Below are 15762 nucleotides of genomic sequence, written 5' to 3' on the forward strand. Positions count from 1 at the left end.
CCCACCTGGAGTAGTGCATCCAGGTCTGGGGTCCTCAGCACAAGAAAGATGTGGACAGGATGAAGCAAGTCCAGTGGAGGACAACAAAGATACTCAGAGTTACCTTGGCTGGAAATAAGTATTCTCTATATGGTAAAGAGATGTACTGTTCTTATCGTGTAAATACAATGCAGAAGGCCAAATACTTTTTTTTTTCAGGCTGTGTTCAGCACTCTCAGCCTGTCTTATCATTCTAAAATGCTGCTACTCAAAAAATCATGAAGGAGATCACGAAGACAGTTTACCAGCACCCCATATAGCAATTTTTAAGATCAGACATATTTTTTTCCATTGTCTTCCCCAAGACAATTCTTGTATTTTTGTTTCTGGAGTATTAGAGTTTCTTTAGGTTGGGGGAGGGGGCTTCTGGGGGCATCTGATTCAACAGCCTTTTCAAAGTAGGGCCAGTATATACCAGCTCAGTTAAGTTTTGAACTTCTCAAAGGATGGCAATTCCACTGCCCATCTGGGCAACCTATTGCAGGGCTTGACTGACCTCCTGCATAAAAGTTTCTTACATAAATATTCATAATTTCTGTTGTTGCAGCATGTGTTCCTTGTCTAATGAAATTTCCACAGCACATCTCTCAGAGGAGCCCATGTCTGTGTTCTCTGTACCCTCCCATCTGGTGGCTGAAGGCAGCAAGTGTGACACCAGGTGACTGAGCACACATGGCCAAGGCTCAGCCCTGTTGAGAGGTTTCCCAAAGGTCCCAGGCAGATGAAGTCAGCTGAAGATGCTAAACAATCATCTAGCTGGGAGCTGCTGCCCAGTTGGGAAGCCCCAGTCTAGATGTGCAGAAGGAAGCTCCTCATCTTACAAACATCACCAGCAGGTCACCTATTCAATGTAGCCAGGGAAGCAGAAAGCCACGAAGTTACGAAGGACTGAAATCCCCCACTCCAGGAGAATGAACAGAGCAGCTCCTCTGGAACCAAGCATTAATATTTTATTAACTGACAAATAAGTAGTCAGAAATTTTCTGCTAGTTGTAAATGAGTGACATTTCTTTTCATCTGCATGTCTGGATCCTAATAATTAGACCTTTTCAGTAGGTGGTTTTTCCTCATAAGCCTATGAACTGGCAGTGAGCTTCTCACCTCTGTGGCATCAGTTCCTCAGTTTGCATTCCTGTTTCTCTTACACCTGTTCACTTTTACTTTTGCCTACTCTTAACAGACATTGCCTGTGGAAACTAAGAAAAGTGGCAAGTAGTTTTTGAATAATAAAAATCTGGCTTTAATTTTGATTTGTAGCGTCAGCCTTTGTACTTGACATGTGAGAGCTAAAATGAAAATTATTTAATTTTCTTGGTCACTTGCAAGCCAAGGAAGATAGCATTAGGATGTTAAAGCTGTAGGAGTACAATTTATGCATTATGCAGTAAGCTGGCTTCTTGTGCTTCACTTAAGAATTGAATAACCTCACAGTTAATAGGATTACACATTATTCCAAGAACAAGAACAGGCCAGTCTTACAGATGTGAGCAAGCCAGGAAAAGGTATGCATCATTGCCCTCCTTTTCTGTTCTTTTGTGCTCTGTCATCATGTTGTTCTGCACAAATGCAGCAGTTACAACTATGACCCCACACCCATAGTAATTTTCTTTGGTGGCAGTAGTATGGGAAGCAAACACATTTATGATATGAAAAAATAAATGGTCAGTCAGAAGATGTCTCTCATTAATGTTCCTAGTCAGTCATAGATGTGTCTTCTGTTTAGACTGATGCCTGATTTTGGACAGAGAAGTTGTAACTGCAACTTTTGTCCGCATTTCACATTAATTAGGTGTAAAACTATCGTGCTGCAGCTCTATTTTTTCTGGAGCACATTCCAGGGGACTTCTCTGAATAGAAATGCATAGAGAGCATGCTAGAGCTGTCTGTCATGTCACTTAGAAGAAAAGCTTGTCATGTGTTCTCATGTAGCTCAAGTCTTTCCTTGGAAGTTAATCTCACGAGCAGTAAATCTGTTACTTTAATATTTTCAATTTACACCATTTGGGTTGTGGAATTAAAAAACAGAAATATTTAATCTATGGACCACTGGCAAGCATTGTTGAGTAGTAAATGCTGCTTCAGATACAATACAGCAGGACAGTTTCCTATATACATGTTCTAGGTGGTGGAGGAGAGTTTGGGGATTCCTTTCGGTCCATCTTCAGAGGTAAGCCTGTCCCCGTCTCACAGTTTCAGGTGAAAAACATAGCTCAGAATTGTTAGGGGTGTTCCTTTTCCATTTCATGCACCACAGATTTAAAAGTTTAAAAAAATAAGAATAAAAGTATATGTAATCACATTAATTATATTATTATATTACATAGAGTTTTATTTTTTGTAAGTATTTTACAGGTAGTTCATATGCTTTGGCAATTGCATTCTTTCCATGACCAGAAATTACCTCTTTGTTTACAGTGACCTTTTCATGGAAAAAATGCTCTGAGACTCAATCTGTTCCTACAAAGTAAGTCTCGGGATTGCAGATGTCCTCCTTCTTTTAGAGTACCATGTTGCTCTCAGTCTAGAGGAGTTATTACAGGAATCTTTGTTTTAGTCTAGTCAATCCAGCTTTCTCTGATTTATGTCAGATTAAAAGTTTCCAGTTTTGGCTGCCTTCAACAGGTTTATCATGGGCCACAGCTGATTGCTGCCTCTTGTGGCCAAGATCCTGGGTGACTGCGCTGTACCCACTTCTCCAGTGCTCTGGATTCTTTTGCTGCTTTGCCAGATATCACTAGCAGTCCTATTTTTGTCTCAGTCTTCTCCCCATTTAGTTGTGTGATTAAACCATAACTCATTACATCACTTATGTTTAGCAAAGCACCTGGCTCCCAGACCAGTGTTCTCTGATATCCTCAGGCTGCTCTTGTGCCTATGGCAAAGCAGGAGGACAAGAACTCTCAGCAAACCTTTCTTTGCATCAGTGTCTGGTGTGAGCATGTTTTCTGCCCTTTCAGTTCTCTTTCTGCTTCTTCCTGCTTTCCTAACCTGACTCTAGCATTTTTGGTCATGCCCAGCAGGTTTACAGAAAGTCCTGGACATTTGGGTCCCAACATGGCCACCCTCTGACTTTCTTGTGTCAGTTGGGGATAAGAAAACTTTCTTTGCTTTCTTCCATCTCTTTTTGTTTCCTGATAACATTGGAGAGAGTGCACACCAAAGAAAAGATTGCCTGCTGCTTCCTAGTTGCCCTGGGATCATTTGTCTGACTTTTATATTGAAACACCATACTTCAGAGAGATCTTTCCCTGTCTCCTCAAACATACCCAGGTACTTCCCTGGATGGCATATGAAAGCAGCAACCTTCATTTCTAAACACTCTGCTTTAAACCTACTGCCTGACTATTCCTCATATTAGCCATCAAACTGTAGTTATTTCAAATAGAAATGTGTCTACAGAGGTATTTAGGGTTTTTTTTTAATATTCTGCATTCCAGAAACATACATGAGAAAGTATATTCCCAAGGAGTAAGAAGGAGTAGGTAAGAATCTTACATAGTAGACATAAATTATTCACCTCTCTTTCCTAAACTTTGCTGCAGCAATTTATGGTTCAGTCTTGGGCCAGAATGAGAGAGTCACTGTTACCTTCAGACAAGTAATCAACCCTTTGGCTATATTGTGGACCAGTCACATTTGCTATCAGTACACAAAGGTACAGTTTCTGCTTCCATATGCTCTGCGTTCAAAACTGGTAAACATATGGAATAGGCAGCACCTTACTGCCATCACACCTTCCAAACCTCTGCCCAAATCCCTGTGTTGTGTGGAATCAGTGGGCTATCAGCTACCTTGAGTTCCCTAATACACTCTTGGTCCTTTCCTTACAGGTTTTCTGTTCAGCCACTGGGGAGATGCTATTTCACTTCCTTCTGGAATGCAAATTGCTCTCCACAATAAACACCTTTTTTTGATTGCTACTGATTTTTCTGCTGTAAAAATGCATGATAGACCCAAATAGAGTAATAACAAGCCCCAGACAGTAATTGGAACACAAATCTTAATCAGGTTATATTGTTATCTTTTGCCCTTCCCATTGTCATAATCCAGCCAGTCTGTGTTCCTGCTCCTTTGCCAGGAAGTGTAATTTTGGGTTTTCTGTGTGGCACAATGCAGATCTGTGACACTGTACAGAAACATTTTATAGACTGAATATGTGTAATCGTGAAGAATGTCAGTTTCCAAGGTTAATGGAGTAGTAGAAATGAGATGTGAGTAGTTACTGAAGTGAATAGGCAGAACTGAAGGTTTTTTCCCAAACTGCTGACTCAGACAGATTGTACCTACAAAGACACAGACTCTACATGTTTTGCATAACTGGAAATAGATTTCTGAATTCATTGTTTATATAGCTTTATATGACAAATGAGATTTGCATATTAATTTAAAGTTAAAAATTATTCTGCTCTTCAAGAGAAATATTTCCATATTCAGTAATTATAAAAGCAGAGAAAAACAAGGAGAGGCTTGAAGCTGGGACAGACCTCTACAATCATGCCAGCAGTTAATCTAAAAAAAACCCATAGGTTTTCATTTCTAGTAATGATTCATCCTGTAGAATGGAAGAATTAATTTGCTTTTTCAATAACACCTGTATCTGTATGAAAGCAAGTTCATTGCTTTATAGAGAAGAGAGGATGCATAACAAAACAACCTAAATCAAATATTACCAGTGAAAGACAGTAATGTTGCTTTCTTTCCTTTTTGAATAAAGAAAATCATCAAAAATAATAAAATAGGAAGGGATTTTTCATTTGTTTCTTTTTATTTTAGTGCTTCCTTTATATATGGGACTGATCTAGGGAACTGATCTTGTCAGCAGTTATTTTGTGTGCTAAGGCAGATGAATTACCATGGGTCAAATGTATATTTAAGAAAATATGAACTTTTTTGAAATTCAAGTGTTCATTTGGGGAAAGCTCATTAGATATTTCCCTGCATTCTGGATTCCACATAGATTCCTCTATCTAATAAATTTCTCTAAGTTTCAGTTATTTACCTTAGAAACACATGAGTAAAACCACAGTATAGTTGGACACTCTGTGATTTTAACATGATTTGTGGCCTTTGGACTCTTGAGTGAAATTTTCCAAGGTGCTCATTTTGAGTCCAACGCTGTGCCCTCAGTCAGTACTGAATGCCAATTGTGTTCACTGGGAGCATAATGAGGCCAACAGAGAGGACATTTGTAACCCCCCCTTGCCTCTGTCCAGAAACTGAAATCACAGCTTCAGAAAGGCCTCATTGTGGGTGATTAGTTGAGGGAAAATACTGAGGGAGAGTGTGCAAAAAGTACACAGACAAAATTCTTAATGCCACATAAGGAACAGAAGAGTCCTAACTTCATTTGTATCTCAAAGGAATATTAACCATAATAATGTCACCAGCAAGTACTCTTCTTTACGAATCTGCTCTAAAAATAACAACACTGAAATTATTTTATCAAGCATGAAGTACCCTTTTTTAAGAGTAGTCTTCCAGATTTTGTTTTATCTCAGACAGCAGTAGCTTAAGAAAAGTGAATGGCCTGAGATGTTTTGCTGTATGTGCTGCTGTGTCTGGGAAAAAAATGTGTATATCAAGGATTCCAGCATTAGATCCAAAACCCTTTCCTGGAACTGTTCTTTCTAACACCATGTTTCACAATTCATCTAAGATCAGGCATGTGATGGAGTTGCAGCACCAAGCTGGTAGCGACAGCTTTCAATGGTCTATACCTCCATTTTTCCTGTTGGTTTTGCAAATGGCTTTTATTAAAAAAAGAAACCAAACCAAAACAAAAAAAACTGACGAACTTTTGGCATAAAACTGTAGCTGCTACTGTAGCTAAACTGCTGCTAAGTGTCTAGGTGATAAAAGTCTTCTCCTACGCCTAACGCTCTGAACAACACCACTGTCAGGAAAATGTATGCATCTTTTTCCAGTAAGGATAAGGACTGTGATAGCATTAGCATTTAGACAAGACACTGTGCTGATGATTGTGAAATGCATTAATGGATGTGTCACTATTTTAAAAGAGCATATCTAATGGATTGTTTATACATGCCATCTCTCTGTATTTATTTATTTATTTTTTAGGATATTTTAAACATAAATTGCACAGATCAAAGTAGAACTCTCCTGTGACCTGCTCACTTCAAGGACCTGCATTCAGCAGAAGCAGTTCCCAGCCAGTCGTGCACACCACTGAAGGAAAATGGACATACTGAACAGCCGCCACTTTTTGTACTTTCTGCCTACCACACGCCTTGTCATCTTATTAGCAGCTTTGAGCACTGCTGAAGATGTGAGTAACAGCACTTTGAACCGCACTGACACACACGCGGGGGCCGCGCCGGTGGTGATCTCCCGCATCGACCACATCATAGTCAAGGAGGGCAGTAGTGCCTTGATCGATTGCAATGTTCAAGGGAGTCCCAGTCCACGTTACAGATGGTACAATTCCAATGGACGCCTGCTCCAAGGGGAGGAGAATAAAGGTAGGATCTTAGTAAAAGCACTGATGTAGCCTGTCCAGAGACACTTCTGATTTCAGCAAGTTGACAAACCTGAATTTAATGGCCTGGCTGTGGTATTTTCCTGTGTGAAAATAAATGAAAGCCTGGTGGCAGTTATAAATTTTTTATGCACACCTGGGAAGAAAACAGTAACTTTTTCTGTGTTATTTATAGCAACACATAGCAAGAAGCTGAAGCAATTAACAGAAGGTGTAGACAGGCCTCTTTTCATTGGAAGACTTCGGGTTTGTTCCTGTTTCTCATTCTGTCCTCACTTTGTTCTTCTCTGGCACCAAAAAAAGATTAAAAAGCTGTTTCCCAACTCAAAGGAGGATTCTCATGACATACAAGAATAGTTTTTTGGTGTGAACTCAACAAAACTACCTCCCTGATGTGCCTGCTGTCTTTATGTGCAGTGACATGGTAGTGTGAGCCACAAAGATGCCCTGAATAACCTAGTGCAAACATATATAGGGCAGCAGTCAGAAGGACAGGCCAAATTTGAGCCTTCCTGGCTTTAGTTAAGACTCTTCGGTGGCATTTGCCAGAGACCATAATTGCAAAAGCTTATTTTCCTTAAATGGAAGGTTTGGGTGATAATCCTTAGTTATACTTCTAGGGAGAGTTTGAGGGGCGTGTGGGTATATGAAAGGTGTTTTTCTCATTTAATCCTTCCATAGTGACTGCTTTGTTCACTGCATGATGAAATAAACTCTTAGTGGTAAGATAGCATGCCTAAGTACTGGCTGACCTGGCAGAGAACTCTGCTGTGATGGGAGTAACAATTGATCCAGCTTGATGTGAAACAGCAGTGTGTATCTGTAAGAGCTTACTGCATAACTGGTTATGTTTTACAGTACAGCATGTTATCATTTTCTGAGTAAAGCTAGAGAAAGGAACTACTTGAACTCCTAAGCAGACTTTCAAACATTTGTGTGGTTGTGTCAACATACAACGATTACTGTGCTGGAGTGTTTTGCTAAGGTTCACTAATAGAAATTTTCCCCTTTAGTTAGGCATCTAAATTTAAGTCTTTGTGTAGTCTTTGTAGAGAGGTAGCTAAAACAACATTTAGGTGGGTGAGCAAAAACTTTTACCAAATCAGTAAAAAGTGCAGATATAGTAATAAGACTATCACTTTTAACTTAGAATTTCATCAGTGCAATACTTCTTTTAAGAGAATGTCTTTCTGTAAGAAATGTTTCCTAGCTTGAGACCTTTCTTTGTCTTGTTAAGTAGGGCACTGAATTGTTATCAAAACCCAGCAATGATACCTTTTCTAATTATTGTTTTCTTATGTGGGTCAATATGTCTGTCAGGATCCACTGGCATAGACCCAGTCACTGAGTCACGGTTCAGTGCCATTATGTCATTTTAACAGCTGGAGCCAGGATACATCACAAGGCAACTTGTTATTTCACAGTTAATAGAAACCTACTTTGCAAAAAAGACTACCATTCCAATTCAAAGAAATACTGAGCAGCAAATATTCTGCATTTTTTGCTATGCTGGAAGTGGAGGAAGAAGTGTCATCTGTTACAGATGCTGTTATTTCCTCTGTAAAGGAGTTTTCCTCTGAATTTGCCTAACTTTAGCAGATTGGGGTGATTCTTTTTTTATATGAAGGTCTGATTTAGACTGAGCTTTTATTTATTCTGCATTTTTTAATTTCAGATGATTCAGCTGTTTTCAAGAATTATGCTAGGGTAAAAAATACTGTTTCAGTTAATACTTCTAAGTAAGAGGCTAAAAATATGTAATTAAGAGCTGTCTGCACACATGAACTGAGGCAGGGATCTTGTGGGAATACTTTACATAGGCTTCTACTGGAGACAATGCAAGAAAACCAATTTGGGTAAGCCATGTTTAACTAGAAAAACTTTGAGGAACTAAAAATCTTAATTCATTACCAATATATAGTGGCAAATACAGTAACTAGGTGAATCTTGAATCGCTTTAACACTGACAGGAGTGATGGCTTTTTAACACATTGTTTCAAATGCAGTTTCATACCTAAACTCTTCTGCTGTGCCAAGTTCAAAAAATACTAAGTGTTCATGTCTATTAAATGTATATGTCCATGCAGCAGACAAAGTTATCAATTATATTACATTGATAGAAATTACTTTTAAAGGTAAAAGAAGTTCTGTTGTTGTGTGTAGAGGTTCTTACCAAGAAGCAAGGCATTCCCTGTCATGGCTCTTCTTCTCATCTATTTTACCCTTCCAATCCTACTTTCCTCTCTTTAAAATCGTTCTTCAAAATCAGTTTCTCAACACCTCAGAGGTCAGCCCATGTAGTATATGATGTGTGAAATGTTAGGGTTTTTAAAATTTACATTAACAGAATTATATGAGATACTTTAACAGAATGCCAAAAATAACCCAATTGTAAGCAAATGCATTGTCAGGGAACAAAACAAGTAGGGTTTAAGCAGGTTTTTCTGCCTCACAATCGTATGGATCCTGTTCTTTGAGGAAGTGTGACCTGTGTTTGGGAGGCTCTCTGGAGTGGTCCTATCTTTGTAACTTAACTGACCACAAGATTGAGATGGAGGTGATACATATTAGCATTTTTCATGAGACTCTTTTAGGGCATGCTCTGACTATGCAGAGTTGATGTCAGAGACTTGATAGTAACACAGCTAGGATCTCAGGCCTTTATGATAGTAAATTCTTTGTCTTCTTATGAACATTATTTCCTTCTTCCAAAACCTGAACCCAGTTTGATAAAGCTGATGTTTAAGACTATGCTGATCGTGTGACAAAATACTTCTAAGTTACTCTGTTTCCTCTCCAACAGGAAAATGGTGGTTTCTTGACAATGGGCTACTAAACATTACCCACGTGTCATTTGAAGACAGAGGTAAATACACTTGTGTTGCATCTAATACGTATGGCAGTGTTAACAATACTGTGACACTGAGGGTTGTTTTTACCTCTGGAGATATGGGAATCTATTACATGATTGTCTGCCTTGTCGCTTTTACCATTGTTATGATACTGAACATTACTCGGTTATGTATGATGAGCAGTCATCTGAAGAAAACTGAAAAAGCAATCAATGAATTCTTCAGAACAGAAGGGGCAGAGAAACTTCAGAAGGCCTTTGAGATTGCAAAGCGTATCCCAATTATCACATCAGCCAAAACGCTCGAGCTTGCCAAAGTAACCCAGTTTAAGACCATGGAATTTGCTCGCTACATTGAAGAGCTTGCTCGGAGTGTACCTTTGCCACCTCTCATCATGAACTGCAGGACTATAATGGAAGAAATTATGGAGGTGGTGGGTCTGGAGGAGCAAGGGCAGAATTTTGTACGGCAGGCGGCAGAAGGCCAGGAAACCACTGAAACAGATGAGCTTTATATGATCCCAAATGCTTTGACGCGCAGTGAATCTCCCACAGCTGACTCAGACGCATCATCGCTGCATGAGCCACCTCAACAGATTGCAATAAAAGTGTCGGTTCACCCATTGTCCAAGAAGGACTGCATGGATGGTCAGTCACAGGAAAGCATGCAATTGGACACCAAGGAAGAAGATCCTCTTCAAACACCAGCACTTCCTGCAGAGCCCCCTCCTGAGCCTTCTGTTGGACTCAGTCCTGATGACACAGCATTGGCAAATGACAAAAATACGTGCGTTATTTATGAAAGCCATGTATGATAGTTACTCCTGAATCTATGCATAGCAGGAAAATCAGGTGGAGCTCTTTTAAAAATACATATTGTACTTGCCGCTAAGCCTTACCTGGAGACTATCATAGCAAAAGCATGTAAGTGGATTACTTGGCACTTTCTTCTCAGTTTGAGTTTAGTTTACCATGATGTATGGCAGAGTAATTGCTATTACATTACTATTAATTGCTGTTTTTGATTAGGAGTATTTCCAAGAAACATTTACCTCAGCATTTCCTAGGCTGGAGTCACCTGTAGTGGCCTCGTGGAAGTCACTGGTAGTCTTTGATGTAGGACACTTGAACTTGCTAAACATAAAACTGATTTCCATTTTCCTCCTTCACTCCCTTTATTTCCATCTATTACATTTTTGCAAGTATTAACTTGTGAATTTGAAATATTGCCCAAGAGGCAGCACTCCAGTAGCCAAATAAAATCCTGATAGATCCCATTTACAAAACCTGTTTGCTCAGCTGCATTGTGATTTAGAGGGCTATTAAAGAAAGTTAAAATGTTTCCATTTCATTTGAGACTACACTGCTTAGCCACATGGGAAATAATTTTCCCTTTTTCATGGAATGAAGATGCCAACAATCATTTGTTTTTCATGAAGAAACGTCTTTGGGATGGGAAAGCCTGTAAACATCTTACAGAAAGTTGCAGACCAACAGCTCTGCAGGGTTTTTTTGCATACCTTTGAGCACTTTCTATGTAGCCAAAAGATCATATGGCAAACAGCTGCAAATATACAAGATGTCTTGTTTTGAAGTAATTTGGAAGCAGTAACTATGTACTACCTTACCAGAAGATATGCAGGTTCTATGAAGGTCCTGCAAATACTTGTAATCAGTTGATCACAAGGCTGAAATGGCAAAGTACCCTTTTATTTGGCTTCTTAATTTTGAACAAATACATGTTTTCTGAAGATCAAGCATAAATTCATATATAAGCATCAGTTTGAGTGTTGTATCCAAACTGAAAAAAAATATAATCCAGTGTCCTATAAAATTACAAAGACAGTCACAGTCATGCAAACTGTTAAATGTGATATAATTGTGTTGAGATTTTGGGACCCTGCTACATGTAGGATGTTCACTGCTGGAGTACATGTGACTCTACCCCAGTAAAGCTTTAATGATCGCAGCAATTGTGGCATTAAAAAGGATCAACATTTCTGCCAGGAAATGCCAGGAGTGGAAGGGAAGTGGCCATTTGTCTTGCAGGTGGACAATAATAAGTACCTTTTCTGCAGTGAGTCTGGAAAGAAAGCACTTACGAGGAGTGTGTGTAGGGTTAATTGCGTAATACTTAATTACCTGACACATTTAGTTTGGAACTAATGAAAGAACTATCACCTTATAGTGTTTAAGAAGGATTGTAGTGTAAATATAGATACTTAAAATAAATCTGAAATCAAGTATATAGTAGAGAAAGAAGTCTCTTAGGTCTCTGGGGAGATAGATGGCTCTCTGGACGTTTTAACAAAGGAGCCACATCTCCATAGGGTATCTTTTGGAGGCAGTCAGTTATATTAACTGCACAGGTAATCAAGATCAGCCAAAGTCAATGTTGCAGGTACATAGAAGAACCCTTAATAATGAACTGAGGTCTTATGTCAACTTCATCATGTTAAAGCTCAGAGCCTCAGTATCAGTGCAATACAAGAATACCCCATGACTTACATAGGTGATGCAGAGAAGGCTCCATATTTACCTTTTTGTGATTATTAAAAACAAAACAAAAACATGTCTAATAATGGTCTTCAGATTTTACAACCAACTTGTGAGAAGTGGCAGTATACCAATGTCTCATATTTTTTGTGCTCACCACAGTGGCAGATTTCTATACAACATGCATTTGCACATGCCCGAAAGGAAACATGCAAGGGCAAAGGTCCATTAGGAATGTGACTGGAAGTATTTGAGTTCCAGTGAAGCAATATTAATGTAAGACAGAAGTTAGTTTAAGAGAATACCATAAAGAACCTCACTTCTGACCAGTGCGATTGACAATAGTGTGATGCAAATAGTTAACTTCTTGTCTGAATCCAAAGGATATTTCTGTTTAGTGTTCACATCAGTTTTTCAAGTCACTTGATTTGCTTCTGGTATGAAAACAGACAAGGGCAGAAACAAAAGCAGGAACTTGCACTAAACTCCTTTAATTCACCTTAACCTTCTGAGAAGAGGTTGAAGTTTCTGCCTGTCCAGCCTTTACAAACGATGCCCATGCATTCCAAAGTTACCTACCTGGTGCCCAACTAAGATTGCACAGATAAGCAAGGATGTTCTCCTTGAAAGCATAAAAATAACTTTTAAGTCATACTTTTTTTTTCAAAGTTATAAAAATATTTATTACAGTATTTTAATTTTAATCTTTTTAAAGTATGAAGTTTTTACAGTAGAGATCAGGCCCCTTCATGTATTTCTATGGTGTTCTGACCCTAACTGCTTCCCTGAGACTGTCCTCCAGCCTCTTTATTATTTATGTATTGAGAAACATTTGAGAGCAAACAATCCCCATGGATTTCTTCAGTATCACTGTGTAAACTTCCTTGAAGATACAATTGATGTTTTTCCCTAGAAGTTGCCCACAAAGGGCATGTGTGAAGTACACACAAAACCACATATAAGCAACAGGTACTTGGATTACATGGAGGCCAGATTCCTGCTGTTGCAAGGTCAAAGGGAACCCTGAGTTTTCTAGAGCTGGTGTCACTCAGAGCTGAGAGTTCACAGGTGGGGACTGTTCCAATCAGTCTGGACATTTAGCTTTGTGTTATTATTGGAATAAAAACTAAACAGCAATGTAGCTGAAGAAAGTACAGATTTTATACAGAACTGATTCTTCTGGTTTATGTGGTTTTTCGGTGGTTTTGTGTCTGCTGCTCAGTATCTTATGCATCCATTATATGACACTTCTTAGCCTAAAGCTTTTTATATGCTTTCAGGAACTTCCTTTGCAGAAGACAGATGAGAAGCAAGACCCAAACCTGTCTTTCCTGTTCCAGACTTTCAGGCTGTGCTATTATAAAGTATGCAATCGTGTCTTGCAATATTTCTTAGCAAATGGCTACTTTATGATCCAAAAACACAATTAACAATTATAAAATTAATAATGGCTCTAAGAAGACATTAATGCTTGCATTGTTACATATAGTCATGCACCTTAAGCACTTCAGGGGCATTAATCTGTTCCCATCATTGGACTATGCACACTTTTTGTTACATTTTTCTATTTATTGTACCACCAAACACTAATGGTTCTTAAAACACTCAGAATCTGGAAAATCCAATCCAACTGAAATTGCATTCTAAAAGCAAAGGAACACCAAGCCAGGCTTAACAAGGAAAAGAGATTTGCACAACATATTTACACCATTTTTGCCAAACTTCATGAAGATTACTAGATTTCTGCAGCAGAAGAAATTGGTGTTGGATTTGAATTTTAGACTTACTCATTTTTTTTGGTAAATATAAGACCGTACTAATCAGACTACTTAAACATAGTATTCACTATGTATTTTCTCAACATTTTCTGTTTGAGCCACATTTGTTTACTGCTGATCTTTTTTTTGTTTTCTGATTTTAGCATGTTTGTGATGAAACTTACCCTTCAGTTACATTTTTTCTGTCATATTAAAAAAAAATAAAAGAACCCATAGACCAGCATTTTTGTGTAGGTTTGTTGGTACTTGGTAAGGCACAGAAGTACACTCCTGTGCTTAAAAATTACTGTATAAGCATAAGACTTGCAAATGGCATATACGGGCAGATGTTGATTTTTTTTTAAATCAGTGCCTGTTTTATTCTAATGTAGATACTATGTCAGTTCTTTGATTTGCAGTTACCTTTTGACAAAAGTACTGTAACATATAACCAGGGCTTTCTGACTTTCACTTTGGTCAGATTAACTAATTCTAGAAAGTGTTAACAGTGTCAGATTTCCAGAGTTCTCATGGGATATCTTGGCAGCATGCTATTTTAAGAGTTGGCCTGTTAAGTATGCCATATTTATTGGGACAACTGAAAGCTTCTTAGATGCAAAGGAAATGCTTGCACTAAAGTATTGTAAGTTATATTTCATTTATTATGAAATCCTTTTTGATTTTACAAGAAATGTAAGACAAATATGAATGTGTTCTTTTGAAAAGCAGTTGCTGTATTTTGATTTAAATAACTGTTATGATTTTATAGCTCATAGCCGTAAACCACGAAGAGGAAAGTTCATGCTGAAGTGGCAAAATGAAATGTGATGTAGCTTGTACATTGATCATTGTTTCAATAAAGAATTTGCACAGATTATGTTGAGTTTGTACACATTCAACAAGACACTTGCAGTGCCACAACACCACTTTCCCACAGAAATGGATATTTAATAGCCTACATCCTGCACTAATTTTTGGAATAACTAGCTCAAACCTTTTCTGTGTCCATTTTTTTCTCTCCTTGTCTTGCCTTCCTATACTTTCTTCTGTCCCCAGCAGCAATGCTGTGCCACTTCTTAAATGAGAACAGAATTAAGTTCGTTGTCAGGGCAAGTGTTTCGGCGCCCCAGGCACCTCTGTTCCAAACTGACCTTTTATAAGTCCCCAAATGGATTTTTTCCCCCAGCTGTACCAGACTCTACTGCTGTATTTAGCTCTCTGGCTCCCAGGCCCAAACTGAGTCATTTTACTCTTCCAGTAAAGGCTAACTTTTGAGTCTGTGGTATCACCTGTAAGTCTGTAAATTGGGCAAAGACAGTAATGTGAACTGAAGCTGAGTTACCAATTTCTTATTCAAAATCAGTGTATGGTAGCAAATTATAAGTGTGACAGACCTGGGACACTCAAGTTATGTTAGGAGAAGATCTTTCATACCACAAGATGAGGCAAAAATGAGAAAAGCCAGCCTTGTATAGCATAAAGAATACATATAAAACCTTGCTTATGATTGAGTAGAAATTCACTATCACTATCAAATAATTTTTTCATTCTGTATCCAGTTTCTATTTTGAGAACAGATTCCTGTTACATCCATTCTAAACAGAACCTTTCCTATGTGGCCAAGGACCTTCGGCATGACAGTAGTACCAGAGTTATCAAAAAGAGCCTTTTCTCCCTTATCTGCCATTTTAAAAATTATTTTCAGCACTATTTAGCTGTGTATCAATGCCATTCACAGACTACCACCCTGTCCTGTTGTGGAGCCATAGAGTTTGAGATCTCATGTTGAAGATACAGAAACTGGACCTTCTGAAATATATTTGCCTTGTTTTGTATAGGTTTTTTATTTTACCACAAAATAAACCATTCATATTTATTAACAATTCAGGCCCAGTCATTCTTAATTGATAAATACAGAGAAATAAAATAAATGCCAGAAAGACTTCCCTCTTTGTGAAACTGCTTACTGCTTCCTCTTCAAAATTAGCCCTGATGGACAGGCAGTTCCTGAGTTGTTTGGGTGTCATTTAACTCCTTCCTTCCTGCTAATGAGACAGACATAGATCTTGCCTATTTAAATACTTTGTTATCCTTCGCCCTAATATGTACAGTGTAAACAGCCT

The 15762-nt window shown here is 38.4% G+C and overlaps 1 protein-coding gene across 2 annotated transcripts; it reads left to right on the forward strand.

The window, feature by feature from the left end:
• Positions 1–3501: 3501 nt before the first annotated feature.
• Positions 3502–14484, forward strand: MFAP3L (microfibril associated protein 3 like). Of its 2 annotated transcripts, none has more exons than XM_062492845.1 (3): positions 3502–3521; positions 6118–6518; positions 9339–14484. In XM_062492845.1, the coding sequence occupies exons 2-3, from the start codon at positions 6236–6238 to the stop codon at positions 10199–10201; spliced, it is 1146 nt and encodes a 381-aa protein (XP_062348829.1). In that variant the 5' UTR covers positions 3502–3521; positions 6118–6235; the 3' UTR covers positions 10202–14484. The 2 variants fall into 2 exon arrangements, 1 of the variants encoding a protein (XP_062348829.1); XR_009933220.1 differs by lacking the exon at positions 3502–3521 and having other exon boundaries at positions 5018–6518; positions 9339–10310; positions 13163–14484.
• The last annotated feature ends 1278 nt before the right edge of the window (positions 14485–15762 follow it).

The sequence above is a fragment of the Cinclus cinclus genome, chromosome 5 (assembly GCF_963662255.1).
Source record: "Cinclus cinclus chromosome 5, bCinCin1.1, whole genome shotgun sequence".
In the NCBI taxonomy this organism is placed as follows: domain Eukaryota; kingdom Metazoa; phylum Chordata; class Aves; order Passeriformes; family Cinclidae; genus Cinclus; species Cinclus cinclus.

Excerpts from the sequence above, each read along its gene's own strand:
- MFAP3L (XM_062492845.1), top strand. The coding sequence starts at position 6,236 with ATGGACATACTGAACAGCCGCCACTTTTTGTACTTTCTGCCTACCACA. Across the intron at positions 6,519-9,338 it reads CCAAGGGGAGGAGAATAAAG|GAAAATGGTGGTTTCTTGAC; the intron begins GTAGGATCTTAG and ends CCTCTCCAACAG.